The sequence below is a fragment of the Herpailurus yagouaroundi genome, unplaced genomic scaffold, assembly GCF_014898765.1.
Source record: "Herpailurus yagouaroundi ecotype Mexico unplaced genomic scaffold, PumYag 159, whole genome shotgun sequence".
Lineage (NCBI taxonomy): Eukaryota > Metazoa > Chordata > Mammalia > Carnivora > Felidae > Herpailurus > Herpailurus yagouaroundi.
In genome coordinates, this window is record NW_024412400.1 from 63642962 (window position 1) to 63665751 (window position 22790).

General features: G+C 40.4%; 1 protein-coding gene across 1 annotated transcript in view; it reads left to right on the plus strand.

Moving 5' to 3' along the window:
* PRKCI (protein kinase C iota) overlaps positions 1-8024 on the plus strand; it is a 73043-nt gene extending 65019 nt beyond the window's left edge. The window contains exons 16-18 of the mRNA XM_040480721.1: positions 283-372; positions 752-867; positions 5208-8024. Of these exons, the coding sequence (XP_040336655.1) occupies positions 283-372; positions 752-867; positions 5208-5295 (294 nt within the window). The 3' untranslated portion in view covers positions 5296-8024. The remainder of the gene's footprint in view (positions 1-282; positions 373-751; positions 868-5207) is intronic.
* The last annotated feature ends 14766 nt before the right edge of the window (positions 8025-22790 follow it).

Here is a 22790-nt window from a genome sequence, read left to right on the forward strand (position 1 = left end):
CTGCTGAAATGATTGTGCTGTTCTGTTTTCCCTCCCCTTTTCCTGTAGCAAGGAGTAGTGACCTATATCCACCATAATCACATGATAGCCGGAGACAGAGCCATGAGGAAATTGTACTTGTCACAAGCTTCAGATACTCATTTAAGTCTAGTGTTGTACTATGATGTAATTTCAGAGATAAAGGTGTTATATAAGAGACACAAAACCCAGGTCACAGAGAGGATTTGTTTATTCTAAAGCACGATATCCCTCCAGTTCTTGAAACATTTCTCTCCATCATAGGACCCAAAGGAACGATTGGGTTGTCATCCTCAAACAGGATTTGCTGATATTCAGGGACACCCGTTCTTTCGAAATGTTGATTGGGATATGGTATGTAAATTGTCATTGTTTTCTATATTAGGTATCCTTATTATCTTGGGCCAAATTTTATTCTCTTAAAAGAATGTTAAAAAAACAAAACAAATATATCATAGCTTAAGTAACTTAAGCCACACTCTAAAGTGCTTTTTAAAAGGCTTTTAAAACAATAAAAGCTTAGAATATTAATTTAATGGAGCAGGTTGTAATATTAGTAAGGCCTATATCAGCGTTCAGTTTTGTACATTATTTCCATCATTGTGAATACCGTTGAACCACGCCTAAGGACTCGCTGTGATAGGATGTGGAAGCCTCTGAGGGAAGAGGAGAAATGTAGAGGTGGAATTTTTCTAAGAACGTAGGCTTGAGCTGTCATCTAATGTCTTTCTAGATGGAGCAAAAGCAGGTGGTACCTCCCTTCAAACCAAATATTTCTGGGGAATTCGGTTTGGACAACTTTGATTCTCAGTTTACCAATGAACCTGTCCAGCTCACTCCAGATGACGAGTAAGTAACTCTATAGACTGAAATATTTCTGAAGTTATTTGGAAGTTTCCTTTTTAGTGGCTACACAGTGCTTCATTACCAGATTATAACATAATTGAATTAGCCATTCAGTTATGGGATATTTGAATCTATTACACTATTATAAGTCATAACGACTGCCCTTTTCTACTTTGCCTTACGTGCCTTCTCTCTAATTCCCACAACAACATGATAAATCTACTTACTGTCATCTTCCTCTTATAGATGAGGAAACTGAGACCCAGACAGGGCAAGCAGAGTCACACAGCTGTCAGGTGGCAGAGTCAGGATGGAAACCCGTGCTCTTCCCACTGCACTGCACTGTTTTGAAGATGACTGTCTTTGAGTTCCTGAGTATTACTTTAAGATAGATTCTCAGAGAGGGAATTAGATCAAAGAGTGAAAATTTGTTTTAAGTTTATTTATTTTGAGAGTGCACAAACACGAACAGGGGGATGGGGGGGGGGAGAGAGAGAGAGAGAGAGAGAGAGAATGAATATACCAAGCAGGCTGCACACTGTCAGTGCAGAGCCCGATGTGGGGCTCAAAACTCACAAACTGTGAGATCATGACCTGAGCTGAAATTGAGAGTCGGACACCCAGCTGACCGAGCCACCCAGGTGCCCCTAAAGAGTATGAAATTTTGAAAGCTCTTGATAAGTATTGCCAAATTGCTTATTAAAAAGATGACATTAACTTACCAAGTCTAGCCAGCGGTGATCTGACATATTTTTTATGTGTATGTTCATCTTTTTTTTTTTTTTTCAACATTTATTTATTTTTGGGACAGAGAGAGACAGAGCATGAACGGGGGAGGGGCAGAGAGAGAGGGAGACACAGAATCAGAAACAGGCTCCAGGCTCTGAGCCATCAGCCCAGAGCCTGACGCGGGGCTGGAACTCACGGACCGCGAGATTGTGACCTGGCTGAAGTCGGACGCTCAACCGACTACGCCACCCAGGCGCCCCATATGTTCATCTTTTAAAAGTATGGTTTAGAATAATTTGGGCATATTTGATTGTTTACCTCTCTTTACAGATTCGTTCTGTCATCTCAAGGAGGCCCTTACTCCTTGTCAATATTTTCACTTCTGTCTTGTTAATTCTTACCACATTCTTCATGCAGCTGTTCAAACCGTCTCTACATTTTGGAAGCCTTCAGTCCTACCCCTGCCTTCACCACTTCTAACGGACTAACCTTGCCTTAGCTTGACTGCAAGGATTGAGACCTGCCTGGTGTGAGCTTGCTCTGTTTTCAGCTGTCACGGACCATCTTGCATCTCAGAATTGCTGTCTCTCCCACCTCCTTTTTCTTCTTCCCTATTCTTGGAAGGCTATCCCTCTTTTGCAAGGGGTGCTCCATTTTCCTAGATCTGTTTCCTTAGCTTCTGCCAGGATTTCATTTTGTCAGTTATGTCCATTACTCCACCTTCTTTAATTTCTCTTTTCCTGCTGCTCTTCTTCTATTTATAAACATGCTCAGATATCCTAATTTGCCCCCTGGATCTTAGCACATCTTTAAACCACCATATTTTCTTCCCTCATTTTCTTTTCAAGATAATTACTCGATGCTCATGGTAAGAGAAAAATAAATAAGCAGTATCTCCATCAAACTCCTTCAGAGTAGTCAACATTGATTGTCTTGTACTTTTCTTACTAACTGCACTTTAACTCTTTACAATTTAACCTGCTTCTTCGGCTTTTGACGGTTGAGTTGATTTGTCAATTTCTGATTTTTGTTTAATGTTTATTCATTTTTTGAGAGAGGCAGAGGCAGAGAGAGAGTGGGAGACACAGCATCCGAAGCAAGCTCCAGACTCCGAGCTGTCAGCACAGAGCCCGCCCGATACAGGGCTTGAATTTACGGACTGTGAGATCATGACCTGAGCTGAAGTCAGACACTTAACCGACTGAGCCATCCAGGCGCCCCTGTTGATTTCTGATTTTTAAAGCGTGTTTTGATCAGTCCTCATCTCCCCTGATGTCTGTGAAGCATTTGGCACTCATGGCCTTGCTTTGTTGGGCACTACCCATCCTGGTCTGCTTCATCTCTGTGACCACTTATCATCCTTTTTCCCCTGTCCCCTCAAGACTGAGATGTTCCACAGTTCTGTTTGTAACAGCCGCCTTTTTGCAATATGCACTTTGTTCCTTGGAGATTTCGGCCAGCCCCACATCACTGATACCAGCTATTTAAATCACACCCAGCTAAATTGGCAAACGGTTTTTGAGCAAAAGGCCCTGTGCTAAGTACTGGGCATTAAAGATGATTAAGATGTAGGCCAGTCTCACAAAAAAGCTTACTGTCTACGAAAGGAGAGAGTAACGTATGAAAGTCATTATTCTGACAGTGTCATGTATTAAAAAGAACACTAGATTTAATCAAAAGATAGGAATTTGAATCCTGACCTCACCTCTTACCAACTGAGTAACCTGGGTTCAAATTTCATAACTTCTCTGTGCCTATTTCTTCTCTTACTGCCTACCTCAGAAGGCTGCTGTGAAGAATAAATGAGCCATAGTTCCTAAAGCACCCCCACCTGCTATCTCTCCTGAACTGCATTTCTATCTGCTTGTTTAAACATCTTCCCTGGTTTGTCAGACAAGCACCTCAGACATACGAAATCTGAAATAAAGGTAATGACTTCTTGGGGCGCCTGGCTGGTTCATTCAGGGGAGCATGCGACTCTTGATCTCAGGGTCGTGAGTTCGAGCCCCACATCAGGTGTAGAAATTACTTTTAAAAAAGGAAAGAAAAGAAAAGAAAAAGAAATGACTCTTTATGGTCTCTTTTTCTGTTGTTCTCCATCAGTTCCTTATTTTTATTTACTTTTTCGTGCTCGTTATGCCATCATGTGTTCCTGCATTCAGATCCAAAATGTCCATGATTATTGACGCTTCCTTTTCCTTAACAAACGATAATGTGTTCAGCTGCCAACTCCTTGTCTGTTCTTTCTTTACTTCATCACTTGTGTCAGATCCTTCGTTTTCGTTCCCATTGTCGTCAGCCCCATTCACACCTCTTTCAAATCATGCGTAGAATATTACACCATCCTCCTGATTTAACACCCCCCCCCCCTTTGTCAGAAGCCTCCAGTAACCTCCTCCTTGTCTAGAAGATAAAACCTGTCCTCTCAGCCAGCAGTCACGGCCTTCTACCCTCTCCTCCCACCCGACTCTCCAGCTCTCTCTCACTGTGCTCCAACACAAATGCTGTGTTCTGACCAGTCTCCATTACTCCACATCCCCGGATAGTGTGCTGTTACCTTTGCTCATGCTGTTCCCTCTGTATGCCTCCTTCATTTTTACATACTGGAATCTTCTCCATCTTGCTGAGCTACCTCAAATGCAACCAGGTCTTTGATGAATAAAGGTGAAACTCCTTACTCTAGTAAGCATTACTGGCTTCCTTTAACTGGCCATTACCTTCCTCCCAGATCATCTACCTTTGACATGCTTCTGTTCCTGTGCTTTCAACTCCAGTAAATTACTTGGCGCTTTCCCAGACCTAACATAGTCTTTCATAATTCTGTTCAGTCAGTGGTTGTGGAATGAATGCTGGCTTTCTCAATTTCTGCAGCTAGAAGTCACCCTTCTCATTAGAACTGTGCTTAGATCAAGACTTAGCTGTCCCATATGAAACTTAGCAGGTACTGCTTTCCCTTGTAGCTTTTCTTTATGTGGGATACCTTCCCTCCTCGAAGGAAGGGACTGTATCCTGTGTAACTTTGCTCTGCAGTATGGTGTGTGCATTTAAGTATTCAAATATTCATTGGTATTACTCTTACTGCATATTAAATTAGAAACCCAGTATAACAGAATGCCAACATCTCTATACCCTATGACCCATGACCTCCCTGTGGTGTCCTCTCCTTATTCTAGGTCTTTCTATGTACTTGTCCCTATTGCCTTTTCCTTTTGGCTAACTTCTTCTGGGCCTTCTTGTCACTATCTTCCTGTTGAGGTGACTACTAAATTGAATGCTAATTCAGACCTGGATGTTCGCCTCTAAGTATGAGTGTTGTTCAGGTCAAAAGTTAAGATTAACCAGAATTGTGACAATTTGTGACTTTTAATTTCTAGCCTTCAATTTTGGACTACCTTTTCGTTCTAAACCTGCTTACAGGATTGTTAGTCTTTTATTTTCAGTACTCTTGATTCTTCTAGAAGATGTTTTGGGATTAATCTAAATACTTGTAGATTTCTTCCCCCATAATTTATATAAATTAGCCTTATTTTTTGGTTTTTAATTTTTGTTTACCATTTAAATAAAAAGTTGAAGAAATCTAGATTATGAAAATTAATTTATTTTTCTTTCAACAGTGACATTGTGAGGAAGATTGATCAGTCTGAATTTGAAGGTTTTGAGTACATCAATCCTCTCTTGATGTCTGCAGAAGAATGTGTCTGATCCTCATTTTCCAACTGTGCATTTTGCTTGTGTTCCCATTTAATGCATGAATAAACTCGTTACCAGCCTGGATACAATGAACCATTTTATATTTCTTACCTACAAAAAAAGCATTCAGTATCTTCTATTGTTGGCTGTAAGAGTCAATTATTACATCTAACTATGAAAAAGAAAATGAAACTAGTTCCCAGACGGTCGTGTCAACATTCAGTTATACTGGTAATCCAGCAGCCTACTGATGAGTAATGAAGTTGTCCTTTTTGTTTAAAGGAAATACTTAACCACCGCGTTTAAGGCACATGATGGGATTGTGTCATAAACCTACTGTGATTTTTGTCATTCTTCATTTAGTCCTTAAAGTTTTAAATTTTGGAATAGAAGAGTAATTCAAAATACAACAACTTATATTACCTATTACTTTCTGAGTTCTTTGTGTTTAAAAATTCAGCTGTAAGTTTTATTGCCTTGGATAATTAAGTTATTGATTTTTAAGGCAACAGTTATTAAATTGGTAGTAAAGGATGTCACTTGCTTAGAATTAGGGAATACAAGTTCTCCTTGAGGAAAAAAAAACCAGGCACATTTTATTAAGTATTAGATTCTAAATCATTAGCTATTTTTGAAAAACTGATGAGTGATTTCTTAGGATAGGGGTGTAAGCTTCTGAGCTTATCCCTTTAGCCAGAACTTTAACTGGAATGTTAGTAACTGTCATTCAAAGAACCAGGATGCATTTGAATGGAGCATTTCTCAGTATATAGAAAGGGAGAAAAATAGAAATTAAAAATGTTTTAAATTAAAAAAAAAAAAAAAAAAAAAAAAACACCAGAAAAGTGCAATGGTAATCCCACAGTGACTTTTTATGGTTTTAGATAACAAGGAAGCACTCCTTATCAAACTTGTAAAAGCATTCCATTATCCAGTAGAGACAGAACGTATGCAATTTTTTCTTTATAACAATATACATAAAAAGTATTTTATCTTCCAAATAGTGTCTTAACCTTACTCATTTATTCACCAAAACCACATTATCCATACTTTTGGACCCTGTTTATAGTATGGAGTCTTCAGTGAAATTAAAAAAGGTCAACATGAATAAATATTCAGAACACAGACATACATATTCCACAAGTTCCAGCTCCTTAAATGAGTTTTTGTTAAGTGGGTAACACATATAATCAGAGTGGAATACATTTCAGGGGCAGAGTTCTTCAGATTATTTTTTATTAATACTAGTGTTTAGCAATTTATTATTTAAAGGGATGCCTGTGATAGCATCCGTTTATTTTGAATATTTTTTTAATGTTTATTTTTGAGAGAGAGCTTGTGAGTGGGGTAGGGGCAGGGGGGTTACAGAGGATCTGAAATGGGCACTGTGCTGACAGCAGGCGAGCCTGCTATGGGGCTCGATCGAACTCACCCAACTGTGAGATCACAGCCTGAGCTTAAGATGAATGCTCAATCAACTGAGCCACCCAGGTGCCGTGCCCCTAAATATTTTTTTAATGAAAAGGGATGTAAAAAGTAACAGTAATCATCTAAATTACTCACAATTGTCCAATCTTAGTAAAATTTAATTTGGGGGGAAGCTATCTAGTCTTAAATTTATAATGATTTAAAATTTATAGGCATCTAATAATTAATTGTTTTTTTGGATGCTACCTTTTATTTGAAATGTAATTTTTCTGAAGTTTCCGACCATGTACTCATTTTTCTTCAAATGACCAAATCTGAAAGCAATGAAAACCTCAAAGGAAAAAGTTTATATACATTCCCATGTTTATGTAAGAAGTATGTATGTTTTTCTTAATACCTAAAACTTGTTTTAAAAAAGCAGTGTTCACTTCAAATCATAAACTTATAGAAAATTCTGACATATCAGAAATATGTTTATGACCTTGCTTTTAAGTGGTACTGTCTCCCCTAGGGCATTAGTTCCCAAATTGTAGAATGGGGAACGATCACCTGGGACATTTGTTTAAAATGCATATTGCTGGGCCCACCTTAGAATTCTGTTGGGTCTTTGGGCCTTATTTTAAGAAACACTTTCTTTGAGTTATTCTTTTATTTTGGCTGTAGTTATATATTAGAATATTCATGATAAGTTTTGAGAAAGGGGTAGGCAATGAATTACTGTCTTATCTACAATTTTAAATAAACTTTGAATGACTTCTTCAAGTTAGATCTCTCTTCCCCAAAAAAATCCTATCCATTTTCTATCAATAATGTTACAAATGGTGAACATTTTTCTGTGATGAGGTTTTAACCATTATTCAGGGTGGTCTTTTGTGTTTAAAAAAATTTTTTTTAACTAATAACATTTACTGTGTATATTTTATACAGAATTGCATTACAAATATGTTTTTAACTGTGTTCTGTTTTTTGTAGTTTTTAAGTGCCATGCCAGTTGTTTTTATATTATATAGAAGTTCTCTCAAAATACTCAGCGGGAATAAGGCAGTTGACAGAATGGTTGGAATTTTGGTGTACTAAGAAAAAAATTTATATTCCATAAGCATGTATGTGGTCAGCTCATTTTATGTGAATGCAGCCTGAATTAGATATCAGGTATTATACTTGTTTAGTACCTGTACATTTACTTTTTAAATTCTGTTTTGTTTTGCTTTATGTCCTACAGAATACTGCCTTGATCATCATAATATCTGTATTTGTGTACCGTTTTTTTTTTTTTTTACTTTAAAATCTTTAAATAAAATGTTTAATATTCATCAGGATTGGAACATGTTTAATGTGTAGCATATCAAATTTGTGTAAGAACAGGGTGTATCAAAATTTGTTCAGGAAGAAAAGTGAAAATTTTAGAGTGTGGAGTTTTCCTGTACTTACAGCAGCATTTTGGTAGTACTAATGCCCTATTGCAGACATTCATCCATAAAATATTGTTCACTGTGTTTTCAAACTTGCCCTTCTATGCATCCCTTCTATTAGAAAACAAATTAGTAAGAAATCAGCTGAACATAGTTTTAACCAGTTTTAAAAGTGAAGCAAATTTAAACGGATTCAGAACAGATTACTCCCAAATTATTTTGTACAGTGATCTAAAGTTCCAGACCTTCTTGTTTCTCCGTTGTAGCTGGTGTCCATATATAACAAGCGTGAGCCTGGCACTCCACACTTACAAACCTCTTTACCATAACTTAATGTCTTCTTACCTTCACGAGGAGAATGAAATCTTAAGTGCCTTTACTTTTTTCCTCCGTGCACTTGTCAGAGAGCTAGGGCGTATATATGTTAAAACCACCAAAGACTGATCTCTGTCTGACCATTTTATTAAAGACTTTTTAAAAATGTTTATTGATTTTGTGAGAGAATCCCCAATAGGCTCCATGCTGTCAGTGCAGAGCCCCACGTAGTGCTAGATCTGAAGAACCATGAGGTCATGACCTGAGCTGAAATTAAGAGTCAGATGCTTAGCAGACTAAGCCACCCAGGTGCTGCTTAAAGATTTTATTTTAAAGAAAACCAAAGAGCCAAAGCATAAGAGACTGTTGAGAACTGAGAGCAAACTGAGGGTTGATGGGGGGTGGGAGGGAGGAGAGGGTGGGTGATGGGTATTGAGGAGGGCACCTTTTGGGATGAGCACTGGGTGTTGTATGGAAACCAATTTGACAATAAATTTCATATATAAATAAAAAAAATAAATAAAAAACAAAACAAAACAAAACAAAAACAAAAAAACAAAAAAAAAAAAAACCAAAGCTGGAGGCATCACAATCCCAGACTTCAAAATGTATTACCAAGCTGTAATCATCAAGACGGTATGGTACTGGCACAAAAACAAGACACTCAGATCAATGGAACAGAATAGAAAACCCAGAAATAGACCCACAAATGTATGGCCAACTAATCTTTGACAAAGCAGAAAAGAATATCCAATGGAATAAAGACAGTCTCTTCAGCAAATGGTGCTGGGAAAACCAGACAGCGACATGCAGAAAAATGAACTCGGGCCGCTTGATTACATCAGGCACAAAAATAAACTCAAAATGGATGAAAGACCTAAATGTAAGATAGGAAGCCATCAAAATCCTAGAGGAGAAAGCAGGCAAAAACCTCTTTGACTTCAGCTTCAACAACTTCTTGCTTAACACGTCTCTGGAGACAAGGGAAACAAAAGCAAAAATGAACTATTGGGATCTCATCAAAATAAAAACTTCTGCACAGCGAAAGAACCAAATCAAAACTAAAAGGCAGCCAATGGAATGGGAGGAGATACTTGCAAATGACATATCAGATAAAGGGTTAGTATCCAAAATCTATAAAGAAATTATCAAACTTACCCCAAAAACAATCCAGTGAATAAATGGGCAAAAGACATGAATAGGCTTTTCCAAAGAAGACATCCAGATGGCTAACTGGCACACGAAAAAATGTTTAACGTCACTCATCATCAGGGAAATACAAATCAAAACCACAATGAGATACCACCTGACACCAGTCAGAATGGCAAACATTAACAACTCAGGCAACAACAGATGTTGGTGGGGATGTGGAAAAAGAGATGTTTTTTGCACTGCTGGTGGGAATGCAAACAGGTGCAGCCACTCTGGAAAACAGTATAGAGGTTCCTCAAAAAATTAAAAATAGAACTACCCTACGACCCAGCAATTGCACAACTAGGTATTTATCCAAGGGATACAGGTGTGCTGTTTCAAAGGGACATGTGCATTCCAGTGTTTATAGCAGCACCATCAACAATAGCCACAGTATGGAAAGAGCCCAAATGTCCATCGGTGGATGAATGGATAAAGAAGATGTGGTATATATATACAATGGAGTATTACTCGGCAGTCAAAAAGAATGAAATCTTGCCATTTGCAACTACGTGGATGGAATTAGAGGGCATTATGCTAAGCAAAATTCATCAAAGACAAATATCAAATGACTATGAGGACTTTAAGATACAAAACAGATGAACATAAGGGAAAGGAAGCAAAAAAATATAAAGACGGGGGGACAAAACATAAGACACTCTTAAATATGGAGAACAGAGGGTTGCTGGAGGGTTTGTGGGAGGGGGTGTGGGCTAAGTGGGTAAGGGGCATTAAAGAATCTACTCCCGAAATCATAGTTGCACTATATGCTGACTAACTTGGATGTAAATTTTTTAAAAAATTAATTTAAAAATAAAACCCAAATTAAAAAAAATACTTTAAAGTTATCTCTACACCCAACGTAGGGCTCAGATTTACAACCCTGAAATAAAGAGTCACGTGCTTTACCAGCTGAGCTAGACTGGCTTCCCTTGTGTCTTATTATTTTATCCTAATTTCAATTCTTGCTCAAAATGGAGTATAGGCAATATTAACAAAGCTCTGTTCAGGGTAACCTCTATACCAAATCACAAATATGGTTGTTTTCTTTGAGTTAGTAAAATCCCAAAACAGAGTCCAAAGAGGAGTTCGAAGCTTTAGGGAAATGGTGCACTAAGATAGTCACGAGGGCAATCGGTTTCTTCCTGAAAGTTAAAGCCAATCTCCAACCATTAAAATTCAGCAGCTTGGTTTCTGAACAACACCCAATACCGAGTCATTTGGTGTATTGATGGCCTGTCTCCCTTCGCAGATTAGCCTTAGCCCTTAAGGGACCAGTTAAGGCCCAGATAGTCTGAGTAGTTTGTATCCATAGTTTATCGTTCCAGAATATACTGGATTTGTTATGCATGGTGCTAAATCAGACAATCTCTGCCCTTGACCTTCAAGACAGGGAATGGACATACTGAGAAGATATTCATATTTACAGCAAATAGTCCAGTTATAGGAGCCAAATAAATGCAGTAAAATATACATTATATGGTCATAATAGTTTATCAGCCTCACCAATGAAACTTGCATGAGTTTTGACATTCATATGTAATTTATGCTAGACATTTTTCAGATTTATGGTAGATAAAGCTTTCAGAATTCATATATACACAGTAAGAATTCATATATACACACATATTCTTTTGTATATTTATATTTGATTGTTTTTGGCTTTTGTGCCCAGAAATATGAATGGGAATGGGAGAGAAAATTGTTAGATGCTTCTGCTTAGATTAGGTTTTGTACAATTCATCTCTGAAATTTATGGTTAAAATGAATCCAGCTCAGAATTTGAGAGTGATTTTTGGCAGTACAGTTTACCTTCATGTAGCAATTTGTGCCTTACTGGCATTAACACTATTTTTACTGTAATTATTACTCCTGATGTATTTATTGAATAAAATGAAATTATAATTTTTCCAAGAGTTAAGTATTTGGTGTGATCTTTTATAGGATGTCTGAAATTTAAAACCCATGCCAGATGGATTTGAGAATTTGAGAGAGCTTTATCTTTTCATTGACAGTTTAGCTGATCAGAAGCAAATTCTGATTGTGTAGGAAAACCCGTTAGAAAAGAGAAAAGAAAGAGCCAGTTGAAAAGCTCTAGCAAAATCCTTGAAAAATTAGATGCTTTGTTTTTCCCATAAAAGGCAAGTTCTGGGTTTCTAGAGGTAGTGCCGCGTAACGACATTTAAAGCTTACATGATATAAACTATCTGCGATGTGGGTGGTTATACTTGGTGACTTTTTACATTATTCATAATATAGGGGAAAATCAGGTAAAGGTAGTTAAGTACAGGAACCTATTTTAACTCACATTTTGTGGCCTTTTACAGAACATTTTCTTTTCTAAGTGAAATTTCTTACTAGGAACTCTAGATTTTTATTTACAAGTCAGGTTTTAAAATTTAAGGGTCATAAAAGGATGTGCATTTGTGAACAGTTTGAAAGTTTGCCCAGTTTGAAACAATATTTTAATGAGGCGATCTAAATCACTGTGGCAGACTTGATGCTTTGCTAAATTATTCTTACTTTCTTGATGTTTAAATTTTTAATTATATTTATTGGAGGCGCTACAATGTGTCTAGCACTCTACTGATTCTGCAGAGTTTAGAAATGTTTTATTGTAAGGAATTTGTGATATAAAGAATAAATGCATTCCAGAAAAGATGGCTTAAGTTCAAAAGAAAATTCTGTGCATATGTTATCCCTTTAAGTAGGGGATATTTCCTATGATTAAAATAAAAACTAACATTCTCCCCCAGGTAGTGAGGTCTGAAACATGGAAATGGGAGACAGCGCTATAGCCCTTCTCTGACTGGGGATCCTATCTGCTTTACCACCACCAGGGGCCAGTCTCTTGCTGTAATGAAGGTCAGAGTTACCAGCCCCTTAGCCCTCTGGAAGAGGCAGTATATTCACTACAGGCCAGTTAACAACAGATTCCAGGATTTCATCAGGCTAAACATGTGTATTTTGATTTTACAGAACTATTGGAAATCAACATTTGAATTGCCTTTCTGAAGGAAATCAGGAATGTGTTATATGTGGGTGTCTGGCAAGTTTTCATAGAACTGCTTTGCCTTGTGGGTGTTAGAACTTTTTATATTTATTCAACACAAATGAGGACCTACTATGTGCCAGGCACTTGGGGGATGTATCAAGAAAGAATTTTGTCATATATTTATTGCTATCTGGGCATTTTTCCAACTATAGAAGATACCTTCAGCTGAAAAGAAAATCAAGACTGTTTTTGGTCATTTAAATACTGAGAAATTCAGTGAAAACAAAATGCAAGAAATTGTTCACATTGTTTCATTTGTGGAATTCTAAATCAAATATTGCACGGCATCACAGATTTAACCCATGAATGTTGGTAGACATTCAGATTGTCCATCAAAAACATGATTTCAGAAGAATTTTGACTAGGTTGCTATTTCACAAATACTGAACACTTTTGTACTGGAGGTAAACAGCTGAAAGCAACAATTTGCCAAGAAAAGGCACATTCCTGTTAATCCTGCTGAAAATTTCCACCATGCCTCAATTCCAGGCAGTTATTTACTTCATCGCCCAAAATAACCAATTGTACAATATGCCGTAAGTTGCATTCAACAACCTCACACCTTCTCCTTCGCGGGTTTTTCATCAACAACTTTTTTAGATTGTTGTTGACACCACTTTATAATTTGCACATTGTAACTTGGTAGTAAGAGTAACTCAGAAGAATGATAGCTGTCCACTTGCAAATTCTTGAAAGGATGAGTTCCTTTATTTTTATTTTTATTTTTTTTAAATAGAGGGGAGGGGCACCTGGGTGGCTCAGTCGGTTAAGTGCCTGACTCTTGATTTCTGCTCAGCTCATGATCTCATGATTTGTGAGTTCAAGCCTTTCGTGGTGCTTGGGATTCTCTGTCACTCCCTCTGCCCTCTCCCCCCCCCCCACTCTCAAAATAAATAAATACACTTAGAAAAAAAAATAAAGGGCAAAGCTTGTACGTTATAATGAGTCCTGGTGTTTCATTTCGTTTCGTTTTGTTTTTTACTTCTGTTTGATTTTCAGTGATGCCAGAGGAATTTCAGTTTCCCAAAGAAAGTTGCTCCTCAATGTCGGGTCCACCCAAAAAGGAATATTATTTATGGGTTTTAACAGCTGACGTGAGCCAGGCATATGCTAACCATTTAGCATTAAATCTAAGTAGCGGTGTCTCCACAGATTCAGGATCCAACATCCAACCACACACCAACCCCCGTCCCTTCTTTTTCATCAGTTTTTTTTCCACCACACCTATTGCCACCTCAAGACCTTAACACGTGCTGTCCCCATGCCCTGGGAGCGGGCACCTTATATCTTTCAGGCATGTGTCACTTGTACAGAGAAGACAACCTCAGGCTACACCACCTGGCGGCCCCTCCCCTATTCTCTGTTGCACTTCACACGTTTTCCCCACAGCTGCTCTCACAATGTCAAAGTATGCCTTTGCTGGCTTATTTTATTATCATCTGTCACTTCCCCCCACTCTGGGAGCTGCATGAGGACAGGGGCCATGTCATTTCCACTTACCACTGTAGTCGGGGCACCGGGAGCAATGCTTGGCACATAGACCCTCCAGGAATAGTTATTAAATGAATGCATAAATGAGCGAATGAACAAGCATGAGCTCTCTACTTTGGGAAGAGAAAGCTCCCGGGGCGTCTGATTTCCCCAAGAGTGGAGATTGGCAGAGAAACTCTCAGCGCTACAGCAGCGTTGGGGCTAAGGAACCAGACTTTTAACAGACCACGCAGATGTTTTTTCTGCTTTAATAAAGACCGGAAAACTGAGCTAGGAGAAGGCCCTCACCCACACACTAAATGCTGACCTAGGCCAAAGAAGCTTTTTGCTACAGTTGGGAAGGTGAATCATTGTGGGGTTTTGTGGGATTCCCCAGCACTGATGTAAACGGAAGCTTTTAGAGAAGGCCCCAAATTTCTCAGGTAACAAATGGAAATCTGGGGAAAGGGAGGCCTCCCAAAATATTGAAGAGACTGCAACGCATAGACTACTTCAGTTGATTGTTAGTTTTCTGTTTTGTAGGAAGGATTTAGGAGAGGAGAATTTCATATAGATTGCCTCTATTGCCTTAACCAAGCGAATCCTAATGAAAGTGCTCCACGGAAGCACATTTCATACTTGGAAGGTGGATTTGATTCACAGAAATCCTCAAAAGCTAGTTGGAGTCAAGTCTCATGTGGGCAGCAAACCTGGGAAACACTGCTCTGGAAATTTGGACTTTAATTCCCTCTCCTTCCTACCAGCTGGTGGAAGAGCCTCTGCTGGAAATGACTTTGAGGTAAATGGGACATTTTGCTCCCTCTCTGTGGCCCACAGAGAAAGACTTAAATTCTCAGGGAAGAAGAAATGATGACCTAGAGAACATATTTTGTCTCCAGCACAATGATTCCCTAACTCTGTGCCCATCGTCTCTGCATCGAGCGCTTCGAAAGTACCTCAGCTGCTTGCTGTGAACAAGGGGGTGGAGAGGGGATGCTTCCAAAGCTCTTCCAAGCCTCTATTTGCAGAACCCAGAGGAATATTTAATTAGTTCTGTACTCCAGGCTACTCAGAATAGGCTTTCATAGGGTTGGAGTGTGCGGATGAAAAGAGAGGCCTTGTACCTCTAGTTTAGACTCCTTGTCCCTAGAAGCTCACCCAACAGCAGGGTTTTAGCCACAGGCCTGTGGGTGTCCTTTCGTGGGTGCTCTCTATGATAGTAGAGAATGTCCCACCCAGAGTCCCCCTTCCTCTCTCCCCACCCCCCATCCTTAATCCACCTCCTTTACCGCATGAGTAACCGCCATTCTTACCCCATACCTCATCTCTACTGATAAGATGGGTAAGGGAAACAGGCATTTCTGGGGTTGGCGGAGGGCAGAAAAGAATTGCAATTGCCTTGCTTTTGCTTTCTGCGTTTTTTGGTTTTTTTTTTTCATTTTGTTTTGTCTTTTGGTCACTTCTAAATTCCTTTTTTTTTTAAAAGTCGACATCTTGCACCGTGAGGATTAATATCCTGTGGCTACGTTTCCAGGTCTACAATTAAGATTCATACTCTCTCTGCTAGCATGATTCTTGGGCCTTTGGGAATTAAAAGAGCATCTGTCTCCTTTTAAAACCTGGAGTAACATTACAAAGTCCCTTTCTATTAATGTGAGCTTAACAGAAACCATGTCTGATTTCCTCTTCTCAATTTCCTGTTTTCTTCACCCTCCGACAGCAGACAGAGATGTTATAAATGATGGTGGACTGTATCAAATTAGGGCTTTTCGTATCGTAGGTCAAGCAAGTGTAGGTGTTGAGGACCTAACTGCCATCTCTAACACCGTGTCTATGGGGAAAGATCTTCTATGTTCCAAATAAGGACAGACAAGCAAACTAGAAGACCTACTGTTACCGTGGAAACAGTCTCTATGTGTATGCACGGGTGGTCATACACATAACACACATAAAGGCAATGCTCTGGGGCATTCTCTCTGTGACAATCCTTTTGAGGCCTTGGTAAATCTGTGGCCTTACTGAGTCTTACTTTAAGGTAGGTGAGTGCTCTAACAAATAGACTCGTAAGGGGGTAGAAGTTTATTTCTTCCTCTCTTAAGGACGGATGCTCTGGGTCTGCAGCTGGAAGGACGGGGTTCTATTTCCCGTTAACATTCAGGGGTCCAGGCTGATGGTGGCTCTGCCATCTTCAAACCACGAGAAGGGGAAAGGCTGGGAGGTATATACAGGGCACACGTTATGGCCCAGGCCCCGACAGAGCTTGCCTCACTCAGGCTCACATTACTTCTTCGAGAACTCAGTCCTTTGGCCTTTCCGACAGCAAAGGAGGTTGAAGAACGTCAGCCCATGTCCAGGAAGAAGAGGTGACTAGCCATGGGTGGCCTGCCAGCTGCCTCCCCCATCCTGCGGCAGAATTTCTTTCAGACTGAGTCACATCAGATCAGAGGCCCTGAACTGACCCTTGGAGGGCCATCAACCTATGTTTCAGACTTTGACAGATCAGGTGGGAAGTCCTACATTGTGATCAGAGGGTCACCACCACAACCCCCTGTTGGTACCTGGCTGCTATGTCCCGCTTCGATTTCCTTCTTCAATCCCTGGCTCCGCTGGACTTCCAGCCCCTTCCTTTGCTCTCCTCCCGTGCCCTTCTCCCAGTCAGTGTGGTCTCAGGCTCACAGTCTCTCCTTGCTACTCAGTATCTACCAATTGAGTCTCCCAGTCTCTTATTCAGATACCTGCTGGATTCCCATGGCTTTTTACTCATGTGTCTTGTGAGCCCCATTATGTTCCTCCTAATGAGGACAGCAGCCCCGGGGCTCTGATGCCCCATGCCCAGGACACTGCCCTTCCTGATGCACCATGCCCGGGACACTGCCCTTCATGGCCTCTCATTGGCTTTGACACTTTGGTCTCCTCCTTTTTCTCCTCACCTCCATCTGACCTCCCCTCACCACCCCACCCCCCCCCAGGCTAGCTGCTGGTGTGGCCTTTTCGAAGTTGTCTATTTCACACCCAAGCACACTCAGCGTCTTTGCTCTCCCAAGCTGCAGACCGCATCTGTGTTAGGGGCCTAGGGGCCAAGGCCCAGCTTCTCCTTCCTGTGAGGAGCTCCCTAGCTAGAAGTCTTCTGTGGCCCAGGCAGTACGGAAGACATATAGACATGAAACAGACTCAGTAAGAATCCTTCCTTAGGCACTTCACATATGTCAACAGCCTTGTAATGGTGGGATTATTTTTATGTAGGTGACCTGCCACCCCCTCCCCTATCTAAGCTGATCTATACTTAATGAGTGTCTTATTATAGCCCATGTACTGTGGCACATATACACTTCTTTGTTTACTCCACTGCACCTAGTACACACTAAGCACTCACTAAGTGCTGTCGATACTAGCCCTTCCCTCATCCACTTATTATTTTAAGGGAAATCCTTTTTATGTTTTTATTTTTTTTAACTGTATTTATTTGTTTTGAGAGAGACAGAGACAGTGTGAGTGTGGGAGGGGCAGAGAGTGAGAGAGAGACCGAGAATCACAAGCAGGCTCCGGGCTGTCAGCGCAGAGCCCAGCACGGGGCTTGAACTCACAAAACCCTGGGATCATGACCAGAGCCGAAACCAAGAGTCGGATGCTTAGCTTACTGAGCCACCCAGGTACCCCAACGGTAATCCTTTTTAAAGTGAAGGTTTAGATGATTTAAGCATTGGCTACTCAGCGCTTGAACTAGGTATTACCAAACAAGCAATGACAGAATAGACAATAGAAAAGTCTAAATATATAGCCCTACTGAGGAAGATTTTATCAAAAACTAAAGGGGTTGGGGTGCCTGCATGGCTCAGTCAGTTGGGTGTCTGACTTCGGCTCAGGTCATGATCTCACTGCTTGTGAGTTCGAGCCCCACATGGGGCTCTGTGCTGACAGCTCAGAGCCTGGAGCCTGCCTCAGATTTTGTGTGTCCCTCTCTCTGCTGCCCACCCCCACTCGCTCTCTCTCTCAAAAATAAATAAACATTAAAAAATTTTTTAAAACCCCCAAAAACTAAAGGGGCGCATCGGTGGCTCAGTTGGTTAGGCTACCAGCTTCGGCTCAGGTCATGATCTTTCAGTTTGTGAGTTCAAGCCCCACATCAGGCTCTGTGCTGACAGCCTGGAGCCTGGAGCCTGCTTCGGATTCTGTGTCTCCCTCGCTCTCTGCCCCTCCCCCACTCTTACTCTCTCTTTCTTTCTCGAAAATAAATAAACATTAAAGGAATTAAAAAAAAAAACTAAAGAGAAAAGCTGTTTAAAGACTATATATCCTAGAAAGATGTAAAGGTAGATATTTATGAACTATTCTGAAGCGTGCTTTGTCATTGTACCTATAATGTGGTGTGGCTATGCTTTTAACAGCATTGTAAGTACATTTTGAAATGAGAATCTGTCTTCACAAAAATATGACAGCTGTAAAGAGAAATAGCATCTACGCAGGCTACAAGTTGACCTGATCAAGAAATTCTTCAGAACCTCATTTATATCTTTTGGCTAAGTGAACCTGGAGAAGGAATTGTAAATTACGGAATAATAGTCAAAGTTTGAAAAGGGGGATCTGCCAGGTAGGAAATAAATTCTCTTTTAAAGAACCCACTTTATTTGAAATGAAGGAAAAAACTGATGGATGGCTTAAAAGGAAATGTTTGACTGAAGCCTGCCTGCTGTACCCATAGCTACCTGCCCACAAGAATGTGGCTCCCTGGTGACAGCTGCACTAATTATAGAAAAACAAGTTGAGTGGAAGAAGACGAATTATGTAAATTTACATTGACTGAGGATCCTGTTGGAGCATTAGGAATTTTGATCATTAAAAATAAATCCAAAATGTTCTTACATGGCAAAGGAATTGAACTGAAGGACAATTTGCTAGAGTCTTAGCATGAAATCTGGATCAGCAAAAATAACATTTATTAACACTTACTGTAAATTACTTGCAGGTAAGAGCCGTTCTGTGGATTTGAGAGGGAATCTAAAGTCTGTTTTGGGCTGTAAGGTTACATTTTGGTTTTTGTTTATAAAAAAAAAATGATACGTACTCCCCAAATCACATTTTTTTCATAAACTCTTGCTGTTAAAATAGAAGCCTGAAACTTTCTGTGTTCCATTTCAAGCAGTTTTCTTATTCTAAAGTATAAATCTAGCTTAAAAGCTTAGGATTAGAAAACAGTGAAGAATGGAAAACCACTCAATCTTCTGAAAGAAAACATTTTTTTTTAATTTGTGTTCAAAGATGGGCCATTGAAATCAATACCTTAATAAGGATGTCAAACAGGATTTTTTACACATTCAAAAATTTGATAAAGTCAGGTTTAGTGACTGTGTTCATAAAAGCCAGTGCACCTGGTGGTTAAAAATTTTGCTTAGTGAAACATTACTCAACACTTAATTTAATATGCTGTAATTAAAAAGAATTTTTTAATGTTTATTCGTTTTTGAGAGACAGAGAAAGAGACTGAGCACTAGCAGGGGAGGGGCAGAGAGAGAGGGAGACACAGACTCCGAAGCAGGCTCCAGGCTCCAAGCTGTCAGCACAGAGCCCGAAGCGGGTCTCGAACTCATGGACCGTGAGGCCATGACCTGAGCTGAAGTCTAAGGCTCAACCGTAATATGCTGTAATTTTAAATGAATCTTTTTTCCTACTCAGACACCTTGGAAATGCAGCTAGATTGTTTCAGACACTCACTCAGTGAACCAAAAAAGTGACTTATTGCTTGCTACATACCGGGAAGGTGACAGGTCTGCCACGAAGGCAACATGGTTCACAAGTTTCTTTTTACATTCACTCCTCACCATCGCAGCACTTTAACCAAGTGAGGAAAGCACTGTTACATCGGGGTCAGAAAACTGTCTGAATGCAAATAGCCCTGTGTTTATTGCCACTCTTACTCCCCAAGTTTATGTATGTTTTAGTAATCTGCAGTTCAGAGGAGAATTACCCAAGCCTTTTTCCAATGCAGATCTTTCACGATTTGTCTTCTACTGAAAACCCCTGTGCAGATAGACAAAGGACAGCTTGAGGATACCCGAGTGTTCATATTTAGCACTGACACAGCACTTTCATCTGTAATGTGCCTTATAAACATTAACTAATTAAGGGGAACAACACCCCTGCAAGGTATTTAGCAAGATGCAAAAATGAAAATCTACAAGCAAGACAGACAGGATGCATAAATCATGAAGTGTTAAATCAACAAGACCTGAAAACCAGCAGGACTCCCTCCCCCTTTTCTTGCCATGACCGTCTTTTGGGGAAGGCAAGAAGTTAGATTTTGTGCCAAATGATAGGGGTGGGGGTGATGTCTGGGTAGGGGTGACTGTGACGGAGTTCCAAGTATCACATTTCCAAAAGGGAAATGTTCTACTAACTCAGAGGAGGGGCTTCAAGAATACAGCCCTTTTAGAAATACCCCAGAGAACAGAAAATCAATACAGTGTTTAATTAATCTACTGCAGATTGACTTCACATAAAGGAGCCCCAATCAGGAAAGTACTGCACTAGGAAATCTGACAGTGCACAGTTGGAGAGTCTAAGAGGGCGGGAGAATGGCCTGTGGCATAATTTGCATTTTTTGTTAAGGGGTGGGGGAGGGCATCGTGGCCGTGCTCTGGTCCTACTACAGATTTTGCTCGCTCGCTCTGTGAAAGCGTTCTCAACAGCTAACAGCATTACACAACGGCGAGTGGTAGCTTTTAGGGGAAGGAACGGAGTGTCGTTCAGAAGAATCTGCAGTTCGGGGCTTTGGATGAAGAAGGCTGGGATTCTGTGATCCAAGTCCTGTTTCTTCATCTCATGTGGTTTAATAACCTCTATCACAAACAGGATGCTAGAAAATGAAATGAAGTGGGTGGGAAACATGCTTTGGTGCAGAGTAGATATTCCACGAACTGTAGTTCTCTTCTTGCTGCCTTGGGTGTGCTGCAGGCATGAGGCAGGTACACCCCTGTCTTAACCCCAGGAGGCCCCCACCTGAGAAGCAGTTCTAGAGTCCCGTTGCTTCTCAGATGCCCTTGAAGACCTGAGTTGCACCGTCTAACGCACTGGCCATGAGCCACATGTACTGCTGAGCATTAGGCTAGCTCAAATTCAGATGACCTGTCCGTGTAGACTACATGCCAGATTTCGAAGACTTAGTAAGAAAAAAAATGTAAACATTTTTATGAATAATTTGTATATTTATTACATGTTGAAATAAGAATACCTTGGACATATTGTGTGTTTTTAAATGTTTATTTCTTTTTGAGAGAGAGTGCAAGTGGGGGAGGGGCAGAGAGAGGGAGACAGAGGATCCGAAGCAGGCTCCTCACTGACAGCAGCAAGCCTGAGGTGGGGCTTGAACTCCCTAACCGCAAGATCATGACCTGAGCTGAAGTTGGACCTCAACTGACTGAGCCACCCGGGTGTCCCTGGACATAGTGTGCTAAATAAAATATATTGCAATTAATTTCACTCCTTTTACTTTTTAAAACTGTGGTTATGGAATACCTGAAGTTACATATGGGACTCACATTTGTGGTTCACATTGTGTTTCTGTTGGACAGTTTTGTCCTAGAACATAACTCTGAAATATCTCAGCTCACATAATTCATCAATGAGAAAAAAGTTTGAGAACGCAGCCCCCAAAGTGTATTTTTTTGCTAGAAGTTTACTTTATATACATTAGAAAACACAAAAATTGAAAGCAAACACATGAATGGAAGTCATAGTATCTTCTTCCCACACCTCAGTGATTACCATGTGTACCCCGGGGATGTATATGTGCCCCTTTGGAAACTGTTACCTTAGTACTGGCTAGCTCTTGATGAGGCAAAGGACCTATTTCTTCATACTCCTTTGAGTAGGGGAACCGGGTCCTTATAATCAGAGAGAAACAACATTACAATAAAAATTGTAACAACACACAGATTAAGCAAGTACAACCAAAGTCAAATATTACAAATGTTGCACCTTGAGTAAGAAAAAAGGCTAGGAGGAGGCTCTCCTCAGTTGCAGCTGTAGAGGTTTGTTCAGAGAGGGGCAAGTGGAGGAGGGGCCAAGTGAGAGGCAGTGAGATCCAGCCCCCCGAAGCTATCTGTACCCAGGACTTTACCTAGGGACCCCTGGCTGGCTCAGTTGGTAGAACACAGAGCACATGACTCATCTCAGGGTTGCGAGTTCAAGCCCACATTGTGTGTGGTGCCTACTTAACACCGAAGAGACAAAAACAGAACTTTACTTGGGATTACAAAATTGTCAAAGGGTTGAATCAAAGATTATGGGGGAAGGACTAAGGTACACCCTAGGTTCTGCTTAGTATCTTGTCTCCCCTCCTCTGCACCCCACCCCTTACGGTGAAGAGGAACAGGCTCTGAGTTTCTAAACGTTCATTCAGAAGAGAAAGGATAGAAGAAAGTAAGGAAGGAGCCAGTACTTACGTTATTAGGTTCTATGAGCAGGGGCCATGGAGTCCTTCTCCACATAGGGCCCCCAGGGGCAACAAGACCTTTCTGATGAGAAGTGTAGGGAGATACTAAGGTTTGAAGGCAGCAGTGAAAGAAAGACTCCTCTCTCCAAGTTTGGACCAAGAACTGAAGAGATCACGGACTTTAACCGGACATGGGAACCTACGTGCG